The sequence below is a fragment of the Bos taurus genome, chromosome 18, assembly GCF_002263795.3.
Source record: "Bos taurus isolate L1 Dominette 01449 registration number 42190680 breed Hereford chromosome 18, ARS-UCD2.0, whole genome shotgun sequence".
NCBI lineage: Eukaryota > Metazoa > Chordata > Mammalia > Artiodactyla > Bovidae > Bos > Bos taurus.
In genome coordinates, this window is record NC_037345.1 from 55,350,395 (window position 1) to 55,372,859 (window position 22,465).

The following is a 22,465-nucleotide window of genomic DNA, read 5'->3' on the forward strand; positions in this document are numbered from 1 at the left end:
TACTTATCACCCTGCATTGGGACTCTCTCTTTTCAAATGTCTGAGCTTCACCAGAGCAGAGACTGAGGCTCTTTGATTTTCCAACCCTGAGGGCACAGGCTGTGAATTTATGAATCCAATTTAAAACCCTACTCCAACACCTCCTGTCTGTGTGATACTGGGCAGATCACTCCCCTTCTCCGATCTTTAATTATTTCCTCTGGAAAGTGAGGGTGACAAATTCCACCTGGTTTGGAAGACACCAAAGATTCCCTTTCCCTCATGGTAATGAGCATTTGTTCCCTTCCATTTTTATCTTGAATCTTCGACATTCACTGGAGTTTACACACTTTGAGGCACTAGAATTGTTGATCAGCAACTAGAAATGGTGGTTAACATTTATCAGTGCATGTCACTTGCCAGGTCTGGTTTGTGGACAGTCTCCGTGAACTCTCTCAGTCACACTGGGCTGTAGGAACGAATAAAGAAACTTACACGACAGTGACAAGGGAAGTCACGACTCTAGGCACTGTAACACATAACCAATCCGCAGCACATTCTCACTTGTAGTGGACATCGTTGTTGGCCTGCCCAGGTTCCCTCAGATTCTTCTTACCAGTTCTGTGTACCCAGCACTCAGCCTCTGAGTGTTTTATGCATTAATCTTGCCTTTTTATTTTCTGTATTTCTGGAGCTTTGACATCTGGGGCTTTGCTGATGGAGGGACTGCCCTCCCAGGGCTGGCCAATTCCTGGAGGTAAGAAAGGACTCACACCTAAGCATGCCATTCACATGCAAACCAACCAACCCAGAGCCTGTACCTCAAACCACTTCCTGTATGAATCTCTATTAGTTCAGGCCACTATTCATCTGCCCCTCCAAGGCCAAGTTCCAGGTAACTGGGGACAACTCTTACACCCCAGAGCCTGCTGACATTATTCAAACTAGACAATCCTGAGCTTACAGATCCTCGGCACATCTGTTATTTCCTAAGGAAACCACAATAAAGTCTCTCGGGTCCAAGTTTCTCCTCTTCCTCTCTACCTCCTGACTGACCCTGGTGCTTCTCCATATAGCCCTGTGTAGCTTGGCTTTGCCCCCTGCCTTCGGGACCTGTGAAAATAAAAAACTGTTTTTTGTTTGTTTGTCTGGCAATTGTCTCCTGATCTATTGGCCTCACCATACCTGAATAATAATAAAACCTATATTTTAAAACAGCTTGCTGCTAACAGCTTACCCTGCAACTTTGTTTCCAGGACTGCTGGTGGGCTCAAGGTGCCTGGGAGTTTATTTCTTGCCCCCTTCTTGTGACCTGTGGCCCACGATTGCCTTAAAGGCATATAGTGGCAAGTCTCCAAAGATAGCCCCCAATGACCATGCCCCTGAAATTCATACATTTGTGTAGTTATATTTCATATTAAGCCTGGCCTGCCCCGACTTACATTAAGGAGTAGAATGTAGTGGAAGCGACACTGTGCCAGTTCCAAGTTTAGTCTTTAAAAAATTGGAAGTTTCTGCTCCTTCCCCGAGGAATGCTCACTTTGGGGAGCCCTGAGCTACCAAGTAAGGGGTCCAGCTACCTGTTGGAGAAAGAAACCACATGGAGAGGGAGAGCAGTGAGGCTACACAGAGAATGCAAGAAGTCCAGGTATCCCATTGTCCAGTAGAGTCATGCCTCCTAGCCATCCCTACCAAGGGGCCAGATGCAGCTGAGTGCGCCATCTCAGATATTATAGCCCAACTGGGCCCTAAGATGACTGTGGCTTTAGTTGACGCTGTATGGCGTCAAAGAACCATGTCACTGAGCCCAGTCAATCCATGAAATTGTGAATAATTACAGGCTAGTCCTAGGTGGCACTAGTGATAAAGAACCCACCTGCCAATGCAGGAGACATAAGAGAAGCAGTGTCCATCCCTGGGTCAGGAAGATCCCTTGGAGAAGGAAATGGCTGCCCACTCTAGTATTCTTGCCTGGAAAACCCCTTGGACAGAGGAACCTGGTGGGCCACAGGCCATGGAGTCACAAAGAGCTGGACAAGACTGAAGAGACTTAACACACATGGAATTGAGAACAATCTGAATCTTGGGGTGGTTTGTTATTCAGTAATAATAAACCCAAGCAGGAATTACCATTTGCCTCAGAGGCCCAGTTCCCTTTGCTTCAATGTGGGAACAACTCTACAACTTGATTTATCCTCCAGAGCTCCCCACGGGATCAGGCTCAGGTTGGGACTTCACCTGACATCACACCCTTGTTAGTCTTCTTCCCCCATCCCTGTTCTGTTTCGTCTATTCCTTTATTGTTTTCTCCTGGGAGCATGTCTTTCCTAAATCATGGACACAAGGATCTTGTCTCAGATTCTGCTTCTAAGAGAATCTGACCTCAGATTCATGACACATCTGATTTTTCTCATCTCCAGTCAGAAGTCAAGGGTCTGGCAGACTATTCTCTCTCCCCACTCATCCCTGTATCCCTGTATCCGCATCCAAAAGAGCAGAGACCACCTTCCAGGCTCCCCAGCAACAGGCAGCCATCTAGTCGGTGAGATGTGGGGGTGATAGTGTGGAACAAAAACATCCATGAGGTCTCTGAAGGAAGCATCAAGCAGCTTGTTTGTCCTGGTCAGCAGCAAACGAAACCTCTTTGCTCCCAACAACACAAGTACAGAGGGGATCACATGGAGATCAGGTAGAAGTTAGGAGGTTGGCATGTCAGCAACAGTGGAGGGGCCAAGTGGAGATGAGAGTTACCTCCGATTTTGTGTCTGTGGTGGGAGGGGCTCTGCTAGTTGTTCCAACCACCTCTGCCCACCCCCCCAGCCCCACCCCGCCACACACACACACACACAGAGCCTATCTGTGACCTCTCCATCCCCACCAGTTCGCAGTCCCTGGAAACCCCAAAATCCATCACCATGGATCCTCCAGCAGGTCCCACAGCCTGGTGCCACTGGAATCAGATAAGTCAGCAGAGAAAATGCTGGGGGCTGGTGGGCCACAGCCCAGCGAGGGACCCCCACTCAGAGCCTCCAGCCAATCCAAGAAGTCCGTCGGGCCCCTGGGAGAGGGGGACGGGGAATTCGTGGGGGACGGAAGTGAGGAAGAGAAGACAGAAGAGAGGCCTTCAGAGTCCGGGGAGGGGGACAGCATGTCGAAGGAGCCCGGGAAGTCCAAGGGGATGGCGGGCAGCGGGTCTGCAGGGGAAGAAATGCAGCGTTAGCTTAGGAAGGCAGAGGTGCGGACCCTAGCTCCCTATTTGTCCTTTCCAGGAGTCTAGGTCCCCAGACCACTCCTCCCTAAGACCCAGGAATCCAGAACCTTGGACCCCGTCTCCCTTTTCCTCAAATCTAGGAGTTCGACTCTTACCCTCAGGCTCCACCTGATCCTCCAGGATGTCATCAATGCCCCGGTTCGGAAGCAGCTGCGGACAGGGAGCAGCAGCGTGAACCTGGGACTCCAGCCTCATCCTGTCTGAGACCCTAGGCCCGCTCACTCTCACCTGCGCTCTGCGGATCGCTTCCTGCAGCTCCTCCTCCAGGGTCAGGGCTGTTGAGGCCGGTGCTGAGGAAGGGACTGGCACTGGAGCTGGAGTTGGAGCCTGAGCCGTCGTCGCAACCGGAACCGGAGCCGAAGCCGAAGCAGTCACCAGGGTTTCCACGGCACGTGGAGGAGGCGGCGAATGAGATGTTGGACTCAGCTTGAACTGGAACCACGAGGGGTAGTTTCTATAAGCCGCGCCCACTAGGGAGTCAACCCCACCCACTCGCCGTCTGTGGTTCCACCCCCTGGCCTGCGCCCCGCCCTTCACCCATTGACCCCACCCCTTCGGCCATGCCCCTTCTTTCATTGGCTTCCCTTCTCCTAAGATCCTCCCCCTTGGCTCTTAACCACGCCCCCACACTTTATTGGCTGTTCTTTTCTTAGCTTGCCGTCCCATCTCGCTTTGACTTCTCTTCATTGGTCCACGTACGCAGCCCCGCCCTCACCGAGCACGCACTCCGGGCGGCTCCCAAAGCCTTGGGCCTGAAGCGAGGCCAGGGGGCGCCCGCCGCACTGTCCTCGCGCCGAGCCTTCGGCCGTTCGCGGGGCGGGGCGCCGCCGCGCATGCGCTCCAGAAGCATTGACTTGGTCCCCGACACCGGGAGGCCCCGCAGCCGCAGCTGCTGCCGGAGCTCTGAGACCTAGGGTGGGAGGCGGGGAGAGGACGTGCTAGGCGGGCTCCGGGGCGCAGGTGGGGGTTTGCTGGGGCTGAACATTTGGAACCCGAGAGAGGACGAGCTGGGGACCCGGATCTCCAACGGAGCAAAGGCTGTAGGGTTAGATGTCTGAACCTCAAACTCCCCAAACTCACCGTCAGCTCCTCCAGTTTGAGGGTCTGAAGTTCCAACTTATGTGGCAGGGGCGAGGGGCTGGGGACTCCTGGTGGGGAGGGAGTGAGGGGTGTGGGCTTCATCCTGGCGATAGTTTCGAGGGGGAAACAGAGATTAGAAGGACCAGAGAGAGGAAAGGCATTCTGGAGTCCCCAAAAACATGGGTTCATGAAGATGCGGGAAAGTGAGGGACCCGAGTTATGGGGCTCTGAGCGAGCAAGCACGGGAGGCTAGTTCCCATGCCTGGGAGAAGAGGAACTGAGGGGAGAGGGCCAGACTCTTAGGTAGGAGGTCAGGATTCCTGAGAACTGAAGGAAGAGGGGATTGAGGACCTGAACTCTTGGGTCCTGGAGGAGGAGGGAGCTGGCGGCCTGAACTTCCCGGAGAACAAAAATGGGGGTCATACCTAGGAGGTGGCTGTTGTGAGGTTGTCCCTTCCCACAGAGGCGGTCCAGGGGGATCCAAGGGCGACCCTTCAACCTGGGGGTCTGCCCTGTACCCTTGTCTTGGCTCTGGGGGTATGTACTGGTGGTATGTCAAGTTCCCCTTGGGCTTGGGCTCCCTCCAGTGTTGGGAGGTCTTGGGAGACTCCTGAAAGAGCAGGTATGATGTCATATGCTTCTGCTCTGTTCCTGCTCTCCTGTCCCAGAGCCCCATGCAAAGTATGGGGTCGGCTTGTTACCATCACAGAGAAGCACAATGGGCAGCAGCAAGGAGGACCAAGGCTAGACTCTCAGGGGGACTTCCCTTCACCCTGATAGAGACTCACCTTCTTCAGGGACCAGCAGGGTTTCGGCTCAGGAAGAAGGACTTCAGGGTTGAAGAGGAAAGGGGCTGGGCCCAATGGGGAGGCAGGGGCCAGAGCCAGAGCCGGATCTGCAGCTGAGATCCATGGATCAGGATCCAAGACCGGAGAGGCGGTGAAGGACCCCGAGAGGGCTGCGGGCAGCAAGCCAGGCAGGGAGAAACAAGGCTGTGTGGGAAGGAGGGCCCTGGAGGCCCCAGCCCCCAAGTGCAGAAGGATACGTGGGGAGTGAAAACCAAGTGGTGGGAGCTAAGTGCCGGGATTCCTGGATCTAAGGGCAGAAGCATAAGGGATCCAGACTTTTACATTCTCAAGAAAGGCAGGAATCTCATACTCAGCCATCAAGGGGTGTGGTAACAGGATCCCAGATTTCTGAGGTTTTGCTGGGAGAAGGGTGGAGCCAGCACTCTGGGTTCTTGGGGAGAGAGAGGAGCTGAAAGTCACATCCTGAGATTTGCATGTGTGCCAAGTGTGGAGTCTGGGATGCCTATATTCTCCCAAGAAACAAGATCTGGATTCATGCATTTCACTGGAGTGGGAAAAGCCCAAGGGCAGGAAGAGAAGCTCCTAGCCAGTGGGGCAGTTGGGGATCTGTACCCGTGGGTCCTGGGGAAGGACAGGAGGGGACCACAATGAACCCTGGGGCGTAGAGATTGGGCTCGGGAACCAAAGCAAGATGTGTGGCAGCTGCCCCCCCAAGGGTGCCCTAAGGGAAGTGGGGCCACCATTCCCTCCCTTTCAGGGCCCACACTTACTCGGGTCCTGATACCGTCTGTGGATCCGAAGCTGAAGGACTGTGGAAGGAGTGGGAGGAGAGAGGCGGGAAGGGAGTGTCCAAGAGCCTGGCCTGGCAGGCGAGTGTGAGCTGCAGTTGTTGGCGGGACATGTGTGTCCAGCCCCCTTACACACCCTGTACAGGCGGGTGGGCAGGCAGCCTGCTCCCTTCCCGGGCCTCCTGCCTGCTCCCTGCCAGCACGGCAGCGAAGGCCAGAGCTGTTCTGGGGCGGGAGCCAGCCAGCATGCAGGCAGGAGGCAGCCTGCCCCCTCCCCCACCTGCCCCCTTCGCAAGCCTGCACCCACCCTATCCTCTGCCCAACTGCCATCTGAGTATCTGTGCTTCGTTGCTTCCTTTTATCTGCGCATCCCGCTTTGCACACGCCCACTCCCTACTTCTCAGCCTCCCTTCAGTCACCCCTTTTGCACACCAACCTCTAAACACGTATTTACCTAGGCTCTAGTCTTGCACTTATACCACTTTTATACACTAGAGCCCTTTGCTGCTCTTCATCCTTGCCTCACCATCTTGGCACGCGCCCCGCCACATTAACACACTTGGTTGTCCACTAGGGATTTCACCCCCAGTTTTGTAGCCAGGATCTCTCTTTGCATGTTTCTTTGTGCACATGTACTCTTGCACACTCCTTGCTCCCTGGTTCCTGGTGTCTTTGCACCCACCCAACCACAGAAGCAGACTCGTCCGCACCCTCAAGCATGCTGTGTCTACTCCGGACTTGGCCTCCAGGTGTGCACCCACTTGCACACTTTCCACCTGCGCTGAGACCTGAAATGCCACATTTGACACTTACAAGGCTAGAGAGCTCACTGTCCCCTCGCCCGCAGTTCCACTCCAAAGTCCCCACTCTGGACACTTTTCTGCTTTGAGCATCTGTCACTTTAAGCCCCTGTTCCTTTGCGGTCCTAGGTCCTCTGCACACCCACCCCTGGCCACCCACTCCCCACTCTTCACGTGAGCATTGCATCAGCCATTTGCACACTCACTGTCAACCAGAACTCCACCCCTTTGCTGGGGCCTCCTTTCTACACAAATAATGTTTTGCATGGAAAACACATGCCTCTTGGGGATCACCTCCCCACATTGCCCCGCGGTGCATACTCCCAGGTTGAGAATATATTCCCAGGACCAGGAGGCTCCCTTCCCGACGCGCACAGAAAGAAATCTCTCACCAGATCGGAACTTGGACCGAATGATTTGGGAGCGCTGGGAGGAAGCCGCCAGGGTCATTGCCAAGGCTGGGATGGGGATCTGGACTGTGTGGGGGGAGGGGGGAGGCAGGGTCAGAGTGGAGGTCAGGAGGCGTCCCCTGCGTGTGAACACAGCAGGGAAAGGGCCTGAGGAACCTAGAGAAGGAGCGGCCTCGGGCCATACCTTCTGGATCCTGGGAGTGGAGGGGACTGGGGGCCCAGACTCCTGGGTGTGAGAGAGGACACGCCGAGGGCCCCAATTCCTGGACCCTGGGGAAAGAAGCACCTGAGGCCCGGGACTCCTGGGTCTTAAGAAGGAGGGCACTGGTGGCCTGGACTCCGGGTCTATGAAAGGAGATGGAGGGAAAAGGGGAAGAAAGGCAGGAACTCTAAGGGGCCTAGAATCCAACAGCCTTGATCAAGAAGGGAAGCGAGGATCCCACAGGACCGTAGGGAGTGGAAGGGTCTCTGACACTTGCATTTGAGAAGAGTGCGGAGGCTTGGGTGGGCGTCAGCCATCACGGTTTGTGGGGAAGGGACTGGGATCACAGAGGTGACAGGAGAGTTAAGGTGGCTTCCCCTCCCAGCCCCTATCCCAGGGGCTTCTCACCAGGTGGACTCGGCGCAGCGGTGCTCTAGAGTGGGTCGAGTCGGGTGGTCAAGGCTGGTGGCCGCAGGCTCCGCCCTACCAGCCTGGGACCGCCTCGGACTCACCCTTTTGGGGGCGTGTCTGGAGCGGGGCGGGGGGCGGGGCGGGGTAGACAGGAGCTCCTCCTGGCATCCTGAGAAGGGGAGGGAGCACGGGCTGGGAGGGGCTGGGGCGGGGCGGACCTCGGGGTTCCCAGCTCGCTCCTCCTCCGCGTCCTGGGGCTGCGGGGTCGACTGGGCAGCGGCGGGCAGACTGACAGAGGCAGGTGCCAAGAGAGGAGCTCGGGATGAGTAGCAGTGGCAGGTGGTCTTGCCCCGACCCTGCAGGCAGGTGCCACCTGTCGCTTTTTCCCTGACGCAGCAGCAGGAGTCGGATTCGGGGCGGGGTGGGGGGAGGGGGAAAGTTCAAACTGGAGCCCCAACTTCCTGAGTCTGAGGGAGGAGGGGACTGGAGAGCTAAATTTCTGGGTTTGAAGGAAAAGAGGCAGAGGCTTGAACTCCTGGGCCCAAGAGAGGAGTGGGTTGGGGGCCCAAATTTTCGGATGTGAGGGAGGAGGGAGTCAAGAACAGGGACAAGAGGTGTTGAGACTCATCAGGGTGCCCAACGGGCACAAGGGTCCAGAAGGGGCTTGGGAACCCAGACTCCTGGGTCGGAGGGAAGAGGCTGGAGTATGAGCTATAGGGGTCGAAGGGAGCGTTGGCTGTTTCCCACTGGCAGGACTGATCTTTAGCTGAACAAGTTTAGCGCTCCGTCCTGAGGTGTGTGGGAGGTCCCAGCACCTGGATTGGATTACAGGAAAGAGGGCAAGCTGAGGCCGTGGCTATAAATACCTCGTAGATTGGGCAGGAGCCCAATGCTCCAGGCAAGGGCCCTGGTGACTTATTTCACAAAAAATCATCACCACTACCGCTCCGAAGTCTTAACAAGCGAGGCGTTGCCAATACCACAGATGCTTTTATTGTTCCTGGCACTCAAATCCCAAACCCATTTTCCCACTGTCCCATCCTCTGCTCCCCCAAATTAAAACTCCCAGCATTCCACGCGGAGAAAAACTACAACTCCCAGAAAGCTCTGCGCTCAGGAGGGCTCTAGAGGTTAGCCGATGAATTTTCAAGGTTCGCGCGCTCATTTGCTATTGGTTCTCAAGGAGGCGTGGCCATGGGAGGTCCATGGCGGTGATTGGCCGGCAGTTCCTGCTGCTCAAGATCCCAGAGGAGGCGGCGGAGTCTGCGAAGTTCACGGTGCAGAGCATCATCTGTCACAGGACCCGTGAGACTGAGGCGCGAGCTACCCAAGGGCAGGATGAGGGGAGGATGGGAAGAGAAGCTTTCGAAGATGTCCCCTAAGAGACGGAAGAACACAGAGTTAAATCCTGAAAATGGGCGTGAGGCAGCAATGTCAGGGACGGCCGAGGCTACCTCACGCCGGAAGGAAGGAAAAACTTAACACCCAGCAACTCCTGGAGCAGGGTCCCCTCGAACGTGACTCTTGGAGTCCCCAAGCATCATGGGAATTATAGTTCAGACTGAAAGGCCACCGTTGCCTGGAAAACGGGCCATGTACTTGGGTTCTTGAGTCCGCGAGGATGAAAGGAGAAAGGGCTGGGAACTTTGTTTCACAGATTCCTTAGAGTTGAGGGGCCTGGAGCCTGGCCTCTTAGGTGATGGAGGTAGTCTGTGGGGGCAAAGAGGCTGGAGGCCTGACTCCTGGGAAAAAATAAGGAGCTGGGGGCTTGATCTCCTGTATCCTGTGGGAGAATCCTGTATCCAGCACTTAGATCCTTAGATCCAGGGGGAGGAGAGAGCTAGGAAGGAGGGCTTGGGGCTATGGACTCCTAGGTCCTGAGGACAGAGGAAAGCTGACCACCTCGATGCCTCTGTCCATATTTCTCCTCACCTGTGTCCACAGCATCTCGCTCTGCAGGGGGAGGATCCCAGGCAGGTGGAGGCCCGCGGCCAGGGCCCAGCTGGTAGTGGCTGAGCAGATGGTGCAGCTGAGCAGGAGTCAGTGTAGGGTGGTCAGTTCGTAGGCTGCTCCATGAAGCCTGGTAGGAAGACGAGGTGAAAAAAAAAAAAAAAAGGAAGACGAGGTGAGAGATCTACAGTCATTATGGGACAGCTGAGAAATCCTAAGTGGAAGGCCCTCCACAGGCGGTGTGGATATAGTGGGTAGAAATTGGTGTCTCTGCAATGTCTTCCAAGACCCTGTGAGGCCTGGCTATCACCAAAGTGAAGGTGGGAAAGGGCCTACTCTCAACTTTAAAAAAGAAAAATGTGATTTGCTTCAGAATACACAAGGAAGTAGAAGTTGCGAAGAAACAAATTGACCATTAGTTTATGTTATTGTGTGCATATATGTTCATTCGACTGTAGCTACTTTTTGTATCTGTTTGAAAATTTCTGTACCTAACCTAGATCTAGGCAACAGCATCATCAACATGATTAAAAACAGAGACTGAACCCAGATTGCCTGGCAACTCATTACCTTCTGGCAAACCACGGTGCCTCAGTTTCCTCACCTGTCAATTAGAGAACAGGAACTACCCAACAGGGTTGTTATGAGGATTCAAAAAGGCAAGACTGTAAAGTACTCAGAACTCTGTCTGGTGCTTATTAAGTACTTTATAAAAGTTTGATAAATAAAAGTAAATAAATGAAATCAAGTGACCTAGCCTGCCTGATTCTTTTTTTTTTTTTTTTTTGGTCTGAACAAAATTGTCAGTTAAAAACCTTTCACAAGGCTTAATTAACATTCAATGAAAAGGGCTAAACACAGTATTGCACATTTATGTTCAATGAATACTTTAAATGTCACATTTCTTGGTTCCATACCAGACTTCCTGAATCAGCATGTCTAAGGGAGGGGACCCTGGAAACTAGTAACTCCCACTGGGATTCAGATGTAGCCAAATTCAGACATTGATGTGGGTGGCTTCCTTCTAGCTGCTAATGCAGCATCTATGGTGTCTGAGCTGGGGCTGGGAATAACACAGAGCCCAAGGGGAGATCGAAGGGTAAGCTGAATACAGAGAATGGGTGAGTGGGGTTGGGGACTCAGAGATCAGGGGTCGGGAGTCACCTTGAGCAGGGAGGTGCGAGGCACACAAAGCAGGTTCACAGCTATGGAGAGTTTCCGGAAGAACTCAGTGGCAATGTCACCCAGCCCAGCCCCCTGCAGCCAGTCCAAGACAAGATCCAGGTTGGTTCGGATTTGGACAGCTCGGGACCATTGATAGAATGGTCGGCCTTGACCTGTGGGGGAAGGGTATGAGAAGCAATGGGTCCATGGACCCTGCCCTCCTGCCTCCCAGACCTTTCCTGTCCTTCAGTTTGGGATCTGGACCACGCTCTCTGGAGTCCCTAAGGATGAGGCCTGAGCCTGTGATGTGTCTTAACTGACGCAAGTCTCAGTGGTTCCTGTCTCTGCCTCCCAGCCCCTTTCCAGTCCATCCCTCACCTCGTTCCATCAGCGAGTTGAGAAGGGATGCATTGGAGAAGAAGAACAAGTAGCCAAAAGTCTGAGATACAAGGTCTGGGTGCAACTCGCACTGGCTGGTCAGTTCCAGGGCTGCTTGAAACACACCCAGGGTAGGTTTCAACCCTGGAGGCATGGCCCCCAGCTCAGCACCAGGCCCCGGCAACTCGGCTCCAGCTGTGAAAGGGTTACTATCCAGCAGAGCAGGCAGCGTTGAATACAGAGTCTGAGGAGATACAGAAATGCAAGCAAGAGATTGGACTACAACTCCCAGGAAGCTTCAGGGTAGTGGAGCATGAAGATACCAGGGAGCTCCACCAAAGGCTCCTGGGAATTGTAGTCCATTCTACTTTCAACGCTCTAAAGGTCTCCAATAAGCAAATTCCTCCTTTCCAAATGGGTTCCTAGCATTCATCAAGCCTGGGATACCTCAAGTTTAAGAAAGGCTTTCCAGAAGTGTCTTGGGTATTTTAAAACCACCTCTGGTACCTTACGGGACTTGTAGTTCTCAACAGAGACAGCTCAAGGAGAACAAAGGACATCGAACAAAGAGGCTCCCTTCAATCAAAGATTTATTTATCCAGAATTCCCGAAGGAAAGGAAAAGAATGGAGAGTCAGGAAGTGGGAGTGGGGTGGCAGTTAGCCAGTGGAAAGTGAGATCAGGCCAAGGACAGGAAATGAGGTCAGAGCCAAAGAAGAAACAAACCCACACTTGGCAGGGATGTACAGGAAGTAAAGCCTTGGAGGAAAGAGCTTCACAAATCAAGGCTGCTCAAGAAATATAGAGATTATCTGTCCCAAAAGATCCCCTTTCATTTCACAGATAAGGAATCAGGCTTATCATAAGCTAGAAACCCTGAGAATTCCAACAAGCAATGTTAAGTTCAAGAGTGGTGGCGGGGGACTGGGGCAGAAAGTAGGTCCTGCAGGATGGGCACTCCAGGGAGAAAAAGGTTTGTGACTCAGAAAAGGGAGTGAAGGGAATTCCCTGGTAGTCCAATGACTAGGACTCTGCACTTTCACTGCTGAGGGCATGAAAAGAAGATAGACTGCTGAGGGTATGGGTTCAGTCCACGGTTGGGGAACTAAGATCCCACAAGCTAAACATTATGGGGGGAAAAAAAAAAACTATTTAAGTTTTAAAGGAAAAGAAACAACATTTTTTTTTTTTTAAGAAAAGGGAATGAAATTAAAGCTATAGAAAGTGAGGTCAGCAAACACAGAAAGGCCTGCTTAAAGAGGTTTAGTTTAAATGACACTGCCTATTCTATTTAATATCTATCATCTATCAAACTTATCAGTGACTTAAGAGTGGACTTAGAAAACAGGAGCTTGAGAAAGCAGTAATGGTGATATAGCCAGACAGCAAAGTCAGCCGATCAAGAGAGGATAGTTGCAGAGACAAGAAGTCAGAAAGGCAGGAAGTGATGTAATCTCAAACAGGAAGCAGTGTGGCCTGTGGGGACATGGGAAGTGATGTCAGAGAAGCAGGAAATCTTGTTAGGTCAAATAGGAAGTGACATCAGAGCAATGTGATACAGTTCAAACAGGAAGTGATGCCATGCCAAACAGGAGGCATACCTTGGTGAGGTAGTAGACAGACTGCTGGAAGGTACACATGATGACCTCATCCAGGAGGGCCATTGCCTCATCACATAATTCCAAGTCATTGCAGAGTTGTGGGTCTGAAGACCGGCATAGGAGTGAGAAGGAGAACCAGAGGGTGCCAGGCAGAAACCCAGGTCCCCAGGTGCAGGGAATGGCTGGGGGTTTGGACAAACATGGGCCTGGGTCAGGGCTTACCTTCCTGGTCGGCCTCCTTCTCCATCTCTAGCACCTTCTCCTGCACAAAGCTCAGTAGCTCTGTGGTGTTGGCCATCCATAGCATGAGTGGCCTCAACTCCACAGACACAGTCTCAGGTGTCAAAGGCACCTCAGGAACTCCCTCAGGGTGGCTGGGAAAAGGGGAAAGGGCCTTTAATCATTGCCCAACCCCCACCATAATGGCCAAACCCAGAAATCTGGGTCTAACTGGGGACAGAGTCCAACCCTCATTTCACAGTTAGAAAATTTGAGTCCCAAAGAAACTTGCAGTGAAACATGCATGGAAAAGTGAACACAGAACTGGCTGCAAATCCTCCTGACTGCTACATCCCTCTCGACCCTTCTCCCCAGAGTTTCTCTTACTTTTCTGGCTGACGGTCTCCAATTTCCTTAATCTTTTCCTGTGGAACAGTAAGATCAGAATCAAGGTGAGGGGGATGAGGAAGAGAGGCCATGAGTTAATGCCCTGGTTTTCCTTTTGACAGAGACTCTCCTCACTTTTCAAACAGGCTCTAATCTGCAGAGCAGAAACTAACACAACATTGTAAATCAACTATATTCCAATAAAAAAAATTTAATGAACTCTGATCCTCAAGCTTCAGAATAATCAGTTCTCTTCTTACCTTTTAAAACACACACCCCTATGATTATAAGTGGTCTGTCTCCCCTTAGGTCTACTTCTGCTCAAGTGGAGTTTCTTCTTACCCCTCAAAATTTCCTAAACCTTTTCTCTAACTAGGGCTCAGCTCAACTGGATGCAACTTAATGGTTTCTCCCTAGCATATCCATTTGTTGGCCCTATGGGCTTGCTCTCCTCGGGCTCCAAGAATGGTCTCGCCAACTATGGCGCCAAGCTTCAGGCCCAATGGGCTCCCCGCCTCACTTCTCATAATGGTCTCTTTGAACTTTTCACCCAATGCGATCTCTAACCCCACTCCATCTCACAGAATGGTTTCTCCCATTATTCCACACCTGCAAAGATAGGTACTACTGTACTGCCTTCTCGTCAAGCACTGTGGATGAAACCACAATTACCAGCATCCCGTGGGGCCCCTTGCCCAAGCCCCACCCCCCCCTCCTCCTGAGGCATCTTGGGAGATGTAGTTTTGTTCTGCCAAACTACGAAACTAAGGTTTGAGATGGCAAGAGGAGGCTGGGGCAAGGATTCGGGGCGCAGAAGAGTCTGGACGGCGGTTGGGGGAGCTCACCCAGACAGTCTCCTTGATAAGACGGGCCAGGCGACCCAGCAGGCGCGGCAGGTGGCCCAGCTCCAGCTCTCGAGCTGAATGCTGCACACAAAGCGCGAGCAGCGTGGCCGGCCCCAAGGGTGGCAGGTCCCCGGCGCCAGCGGCCGCGGTGCGCACGATCTCGCCCAGCAGCGCCTCTTCTTCGCGGGGTCGGAAGCGCAGCACGGGCTCCCGGCCGTCCAGGTAGGCCGCCAGCGCCTCGCCGCGTTCCTGCAGGCCACGACCGCACAGGCGGCAAGAGAAGGCCCAGCCGGGGCCCGGCGGTGTGGCCCCGGGGCGTGCGGGGAGCCACGGTGGTCGCGCCGGCCCCGAGCCGCCAGCGCGGGGGTCCTTGTACATGAACAGGAAGTGCTCGCCCAGCCCCAGCAGGTCTCCCGGATGCAGCTCGGCCTCCCGCAGCAATAGGCACCCATTGTGCGTGACAGGGGCTCCCCGGGATGGGCGCACCATCGCCGGGGGCTCAGGACCCGCGCGCACTGTGCAGTGACGCGGCAGGATGTCCGGGGCGTTGAGAAAGGTGTCCACATACGGGGCTGGGGACCCACCGCGGGCCGAGGAGTTCCCACCTCGGCCAAACACGTGCTGCTCCCGCGTCATCACATACACCACGAAGTCCTGGAGGAAAGTGAAGCTGCAGTAAAGGATACAACTCCACGAGAAATGGATGTTCCCAAGGAGATACCTTTCCCACAATCGACTCTCCTGTCAACCACATCTCTTGAATGAGCACTTCCAAGGAGATCTCCTGGGATCTCAAAGAACTCACTAATTACCTCCCACCTCCCATGAGTGGACTCTTTAAAGGCACTTCCTATGGTGAACTGTCCCGTAAGTCCATCCTGAAGACTGGATAGGAGGAAACCCCTTTCTTGACAGGGGCTCTACCATTTCTCTCCCTCAAAGAATGGATGCTTCCCAGCAGATCTTTTTCCAGTGGCTTCTCCCATCTTCTCATCTCCTCTGAAAGGACTCCTTCAAGGCAATCCTGTGATTCTCCCATAACATTCAGCCCAAAGAACAGGTGCTTACAAGGACACCACATCCCCATTACTAAAATGCACTCTCCCACTACACTCACCCTCAATGGCCCTTCCCAAGGAAACCTTCTTTCTCCTAGGGACTCTCCCATTTCCCTACTCCTGGTCCTGAATGCCCTTCATGCCACCCCTCTGATGGAGGCTTTCAAAGACATTTCCCTTCCAATAATAGCTGCTCTCAGTTTTCCCAAAGCAAGGGTACCTTTAAAGAGACTTCCCCCTCAAACAAAGGTTTCTTCCATTATCTCCAGCCCATGAATATACACTTCCAAAGAGACCCGCTTTCTATAATGGACTCTGATTTTTTTCCCCACCCCATGATGAATTCACTTCCAAGGAGTCATAATTCTACAGTAGACTCACTTGTTTGCCACTCCCCCCGCCCCCATGATGGAGCATTCCAAAGGCACTCTTCCTCCCATCAGTGGTTGCTCTCAATGTTACCATCCCCCCCACAAGGACATCTCCAAGGAGATCTCCATATAGTGGCGCTTTAAGTAACCTCATCTTATAAATGGACGTTTTCAAAGAGACCCACTTATAATGGAGTGGCCCATTTCATCCACTAAATGGAGAGGTGGATTCCAGAAGACCTATTCCTAAAAAAGACTCTCCAATCTGCAGCCTATAAAAATGGAAGCACTCAGTCTGACACCCTTCCTAAAGTAGATCCACTGTTCCTCATTCACATCTGAGAAAATAGGCATCCCCAAAGTCATAAACCCCCTCCTACACTGAACTCTCCCATTACCCCCACCTCATAAATGCTCATTTCTAAAACCCCTTCCTAGGTTTCCCTGGTGGCTCAGTGGTAAAGAATCTGCCTGCCAATGCAGGAGACACAGGTTCAGTCCCTGATCGGGGAAGATCCCACATGCAGTGGAACAACTAAGCCCATGGCCCTATTTTGCTTGTGCTCTAGAGCCTGTGAGCCACTACTACTGAAGCCCAGCAGCCCTAGAGCTGGTGCTCTGCCACAAGAAAAGCCATCGCAATGAGAAGCTCTTGCACTACAACTAGAGAGGAGCCCCTGCTCGCCACAACTAGAGAAAGCCTGTGCGAAGCAATGAAGACCCAGCACAGCCAAATATAAATAGATAAACTTTAAAATATGTGTATATTTTAAATCCTCTTACTACAATATATTGTTTCATCTACCTCTCAAGAAAAATGGATCTTTCCAGTCTGACCACCTTCTGAAGGTAAAACCTCCCACTCTCCTGTCTGGAGGACCGGGAATGGTCCGAAATACACGAACCCCCTTTTTACAAGAGGCTTTCCTGTTCCTTAACTGCCAAAGGGCTTCTTCCACCGCACTTAAAAATGAACTCTCAGATTACAGACACCCATGGATAGAACTCTTATTCCTGTTCCCAAGGAATGGACACTTCCAATGAAGTCTCTTACAAAGAAATTTATCATGAATCCCACCTGAAGAAATGAACGTTTCCAATGTTTCCCTCTCTTCCCATAACCTACTTTCTTATACTCTCAGAATAGATCCTTCCAATTTGATCACCTTTCCTCAAAAGAGCCTCCAATTTGCCAACCCTGCCTGGAGGAATAAGCTGTTGCAATATATACACACCCTGTTCTACAATGAACTTGCCTTGTCCTGTTGCCCCAACAAGGAGGAGTGAATTCCTCCAATGGAAGTTCCTTGAATAGTTGTAACCTCTCACCCATATATACAGCCAAATGACCTAACCCAATTGGCTCCCTCTCTGAGAGTAAAAATGGAACTGTTCAATAAACTCCACCGCCTTCCAGAGAGGCTTTCCCATTAGTCCCAGGGGTACCCTGGCTGTACCACCATTACCCAAAGGTGGACTAAAGCATAAGAATGATTCTCCTAAACGTCACTCTTCGTGCCCCATGGACTGTAGCCCGCCAGGCTCCTCTGTCCATGGGATTCTCCAGGCAAGAATATTGGAGTGGGTAGCCATTCCCTTCTCCAAGGGATCTTCCCATCCCAGGGATCAAATGCAGGTCTCCTGCATTGCAGGCAGATTATTCACCATCTGAGCCAGCAGGAAAGCCCTAATCATCATCATCATTACACACACATACGAATATTTTCAATAATACATTTCTTTAATGAAATAACTTAGCACTGACCCCCAACTGCTAACCCTTTCTTCCTCTCTGCTCCCCAACACTCAAACAGGTTCTCCTATCGCCATTCAAATATGTAAAATAGAAGAACCAGTACCACTGGCCCCGATCGACAATGGTAACCATCAACTTTAAAAAGTGATGTAATCCACTTCTTCCAAGACCATATAGGCTTACCCAGGACAAGATTCCATATATCAATCAAATTAGCTCCCTCCCCAAGAGATACTCTTCCATTACTCCTCCTCAAGAAATAGAAGCTTTCCAAGAGGATCATTCTAAAATACGCTCTCCTGGGAATTCCTTGGTAGCCTAGTGGTTAGGATTCAGGCTTGCACGGCCAAGTCCAGAGTTCAATCCCTGGTGAGGTTACTAAGATCCAGCAAGCAGCGTGATGGGGCCAATAAAAATAAAACAGGCTCTCTCAATCTTTTCTGGTGGGAGACAGTGCTTTCTTCCAACTTTGAACGGAATGAGTCATCGCCTATTTATCCCTCCAGTGAAATCCTTCTCCGAGATCTATCTAGACCCTCCCACTCTCTTCTTTGATGTTATTTCCTCCTCTAGAACCTGACTGGAACCATATGTATGCATGCCAAGTAGCTACAGTCGTGTCAGACTCTTTGCAATCCTATGGACTGCAGCCTGCCGGGCTCCTCTGTCCATGGGGATTCTCCCGGCAAGAATACTGGAGTGCGTTACCACGCCCTCCTACCCGTGTCTCTTACGTCTCCTAGTCTCCTGCATTAGCAGATGGGTTCTTCACCACTTGCCAGCACTGCTGCTGCTGCTGCTGCTAAGTCGCTTCAGTCGTGTCCAACTCTGTGCGACCCCATAGACCGCAGCCCACCAGGCTTCCCCATCCCTGGGATTCTCCAGGTAAGAACACTGGAGTGGGTTGCCATTTCCTTCTCCAACGCATGAAAGTGAAAAGTGAAAGTGAAGTCGCTCAGTCGTGTCCGACTCAGCAACCCCATGGACTGCAGCCTACCAGGCTCCTCCGTCCATGGGATTTTTCCAGGCAAAAGTACTGGAGTGGGGTGCCATTGCCTTCTCCCTTGCCAGCACTACCTTCCAACAAACCTGAGGTTAACGCGACCCAAGGAATTCTGGGAGTTGTAGTTCTGTCGCCCATTCAACCAAAGGGTGGGACATAGATCTCTCTCTGTAGATTAGGCTGCGCTTACCTGGGCGTCCTGGTAGCCCTGCAGCAGCAGGAAATAGGGGCGGTTGCTGGGGGCCTGGATGAGGCACTGCGTCAACTGATCGAAGTCGCCGGGGTCTACAGGTCCGATTTGGGCGTCGGCTGCCCCTGGGGCCATGCTAAGTGCCTGCTGCCTGCGCTCCTGCTGCCGCCGCCGCCGACCTTGCAGACTGAGCTCCGATACGCTCCGCCGCAGGGACAGGTTTTCCGAGCGCTCCTTGCCCCCGGACCCAGCCGGGGTCCCTGACCCAGATCCCGGGCCGGGACTGGCCAGCGCCGCCCCACCAGACGCCGCCCGGGAGCGGTTCTTCTGTGGCCGCCACGAGGGGGCGCCTGTGCCTGCGGAGAGAGATGGAGAGCGATGAGACAGCTGGAAAGAGACAAAGGGAGAGACAGGCTTACAGAGCTATAGAGATTATAGACAGTTGGCTGCAAAGTGAAGCTGCTTCCCACATTTAGATTTTTGCATATGCTGTTCCTGGTGCCTGGAACACACTTCCTGCCTGTGTCCTGCCTATCTTGTAATTTCAACTAATAAATTCATTTATTCTTTCAGTTAGTGTTTTTTGAACTCGAACTATATGCCAGGCACTGTTCTAGGTGTTAGGAACTTCGCGATGAACTAAGAAGATACTGCACCAAGGAAGAGAAATCACTTCCTCTTGAACACCTTTTCTTAACATTCCAAGTCGAAGCAAAGAAGAGCCGTGCTGGGCACTATGAACTTTGTCACACGCAGCGCACTGACACCTAACTGGTACCCAGTGGAAATGAGCTGAATGAGTGAATTGATGTGTTTCTCACTGGGCTGTGGAATCTAGGAGACGGGAACTTCACTTGTCAGTGTCCCCATTGTACTCCCCAAGGGCCCTAGGTAATGTGTGGCTCACAGAAGGTGTCCAGTGAATGCTTTTTTGGGGGGGGGGTGTATGGAATAACGATGGTTATAATTGCCATTCTTTACTTAGCAACTACCATGTGCCAGCTGTTTTTGCTTAGTCGCTAAGTCGTGTCTGATTCTTTGTGAACCCATAGACTGTAGTCAATTAGGCTCCTTTGTCCATGGGATTTCCTGGGCAAGAATATTGGTCGTGGTGGTTTAGGGGCTCAGTTGTGTCTGACTCTTGCTACCCCATGGACTGTAGCCTGCCAGGCTCCTCTAACCGTGGGATTCTCCAGACAAGAATACTGGAGTGGGTTGCCATTTCCTTCTCCAGGGGATCTTCCCGACCCAGGGATTGAACCTGCGTCTCCTGCAGTAGCAGGTGGATTCTTTACCACAGAGTCAAATGCTAGGCCCCCACGTAGCCTGGTCCTCCGCCAATACAAATACCTCTTCATTTCTCGTGCACTACCCTCAAGCCCCCTCTCACGGTTTGCAGCCAATCTAGCCTAAAGTCATCTGCTCCAAGGCCTACCCTTCTGAGGATCCACCCATTCTTAGGCTGCGATCTAATAACTCATTTCCTCACTTTCCAAGCCTGTCCTCCTAGCCTCCATCCCCATAGGCCCCGTCTCTCGTAAACCAACTCAGCCTTGTAGTGAGAGGCCACCTGCCATGAGGACCACTCACCCGCCGCGCGCAATATCTCTGCCTTCCTATCACTCGATTCCGCTGCCGGGTCCCAGCATCGCAGGCTCCGTCCATCAACTATGCACCTATCCCAAGGGCGACGTCCCCCGGCCCAGCCCATCCGGCTGACTTAGACCCTGCCCCAGCTTCGCCTTCCACTGAACAGTGCTTTAGGTCCCGCCCAATCCCCCATCCTTTCCCGCAGACCCCGCCCCCAGCCCGCCCCGTCAGCCCCTCAGGCCCCGCCCACCACGACTCCGCCCCCAGCCCCAGCCAGCCCCCCGCAGGCCCCGCCCCCAGATCCCGCTCACCGTCGCCGTCTGCCGCTCCGAAGGCCTCCTGCTCCAGGCGGCGCGCCTCCTCGCGGCCGCGCAGCTCGAAACGCCGCGCCCAGCCTGGCCGCGCCCGCCACAGCTCCTGCACCAGCAGCGGGCGCTCCGAGTCGCCCAGCACACGCAGGTGCTCCGCCCGCCACTCGCCGCTGCCCACGGCGCCCGCCGCGGGCCGACCCAGGGCGTCGCACAGCGCGAAGGCGTCCACGCAGCTGCTCTCTCCCGGGCCGCTGCCGGGGCTGCCGGCCAACCCGTAACGCTCTAGCGCCTCGGCTACCAGCTCGCGCGCGGTGGAGCGCGCCGTGGCCAGCACGCTCTTGTAGTTGGCGCCCGAAGCCAAACCTGCGCCGAAGATCTTGAGTACCCCCGGGGGCGCCGTGGCGCGTGTGGCCAGTGGAGGCTCGGGGGCCACACCCGCCGCCAGCTCCGGCAACTTCTTCTCGCTGGCCCAGCGCTGCGCGGCCCCCGGGGTCCCAGGGCCTCCCGCGCCACCGGACCCCGTGGTTCCGGTGCCCGAGCCCCGAAAGAGCTGAGAGATGCGTTTGGCACGGCTCCCTGAGGCTCCCCCGGCTGCCTTGACCGCACCCACTCGCCGCAGCTCCACGTGCGGCGGCGGCGGGGGCAGTGGCTCGCTACTGCGGCTCCCCGTGTCCGAAGACGACGACCTGGGAGCCCGCCGGGGAGCACAGACCCAGAAGAGAGGCCCGAAAGACATGCAGAGACGGGGATGGGGGTTAGAGAAAGAGGGAGGTGGGCAGAGACGCGGGTGCGGAGAGGGGACCGAGACCCGGAGAGGGAGGGACCCAAAGATAGTGGGGGACAGATACCCACCGATGGGCGAGAGACGCGGGGTGTATGGAGATGGGGTGGGGTGGGGGTGGGCACAGGCCAGAGGCAAAGAGAGAGGGAGAGAAAATAAATAAAGGCGAGTCCCTCAGAAGGAAATTCCAAGAGGTGAGCAGGGAGGGGGGGAAGGAAGGTGAATCAAACCGCTACTTCTTCTGTCGGGGTCCCCTTGTCCACCCGGCCTAAACCCATCTCCAGGCCCAGAACTCCCCTCGCCCGACCCTCTACCACTGGGCCTCACTGTCTGCCCACTGCCCACTGCCCACCATCTCACTTGCCCATTCAGGACAGGAACTGGAGCCAGCTCTTTCCGGGTCCCTGGCATTACCCGGGGCAGGGACTGGGCTATAAACAGGGGCAGGTGGGGCAGGGGCTAGTGTCGTGAGGAGGTGGGCACTCACTTGACAGAGGCGGCGCTGGGCCAGCGTCGCCCCAGCTTGGCCAGCTGCTTCCTGGGAGAATTGATCCACAGGCCCACTGGGAGATGGAGCTTCCCAAAGCGGGGGCTTCCGCCCTCCTTCCGTTCACCAGACAGCATGGCCCTAAGGGAGGATGGGGAAGACCCCAGCTCCTGAGGTCTCCCGAGGTAGGGATGGGGTTGAGGGGGACCTGGACTCCTGAGTCAGAGGGAGGAGGGGTTTGGGGCTCAGACTCCAGAGTCGGGTTGGAGGAGGGGATGGGAGCCCGGATTGTGGTTGCTGGTATGGAAGGTGGCTGGGGACTGACTCCTACGTCTGAGGAAGGGAGGAGGCGACTGGACTCCTGGGTCCCCGGGCTCTTACCCTGCTTCGGGTCCCGCCAGCACCTGGGGGCCCTGTCTCCGCTTGCCCTGGTTGGCTCTTGACCCCGCAGCTCCCGTTCAGCCTTTGCCTCTGCCCCAGCTCCCAGCACTGGGTGGGGGACAGGAAAAGGCAAGAGGAAACCGGCAGGAAGAGCGGGGAGGGGGCGTCCTGTGAGGGGACCGGGCCTGGGGGAGGAGATCTGGGGAAGGCTGGCCCTGCCCCACTCCTTGATTCTGGAATCACA

At 54.0% G+C, this 22,465-nt stretch overlaps 2 protein-coding genes across 5 annotated transcripts; both read right to left on the reverse strand.

Annotated features, from left to right (window-relative positions):
- Positions 1-2,056: 2,056 nt before the first annotated feature.
- MAMSTR (MEF2 activating motif and SAP domain containing transcriptional regulator) lies at positions 2,057-7,824 on the reverse strand. Of its 4 annotated transcripts, XM_005219194.4 has the most exons (11): positions 7,748-7,824; positions 7,322-7,482; positions 7,120-7,203; positions 5,910-5,948; positions 5,119-5,288; positions 4,756-4,940; positions 4,331-4,433; positions 3,966-4,160; positions 3,479-3,682; positions 3,346-3,400; positions 2,570-3,173 (listed from the first exon to the last, which is right to left on the reverse strand). In XM_005219194.4, exons 3-11 carry the CDS (start codon positions 7,175-7,177, stop codon positions 2,890-2,892), a joined length of 1,293 nt encoding a protein of 430 aa, XP_005219251.1. In that variant the 5' UTR covers positions 7,178-7,203; positions 7,322-7,482; positions 7,748-7,824; the 3' UTR covers positions 2,570-2,889. The 4 variants fall into 4 exon arrangements, with proteins under 4 accessions (NP_001181940.1, XP_005219251.1, XP_005219252.1 ...); XM_005219195.4 differs by lacking the exon at positions 7,322-7,482; XM_059876547.1 differs by having other exon boundaries at positions 7,322-7,824.
- An 881-nt stretch (positions 7,825-8,705) lies between these two features.
- RASIP1 (Ras interacting protein 1) lies at positions 8,706-22,313 on the reverse strand. The gene is made up of 12 exons (NM_001193160.3): positions 22,222-22,313; positions 21,841-21,981; positions 20,573-21,258; positions 18,672-19,027; positions 14,294-14,947; positions 13,449-13,486; positions 13,065-13,216; positions 12,843-12,946; positions 11,243-11,486; positions 10,865-11,037; positions 9,683-9,830; positions 8,706-9,128 (listed from the first exon to the last, which is right to left on the reverse strand). Exons 2-12 carry the CDS (start codon positions 21,975-21,977, stop codon positions 8,929-8,931), a joined length of 2,892 nt encoding a protein of 963 aa, NP_001180089.1. The 5' UTR covers positions 21,978-21,981; positions 22,222-22,313; the 3' UTR covers positions 8,706-8,928.
- Positions 22,314-22,465: the final 152 nt, after the last annotated feature.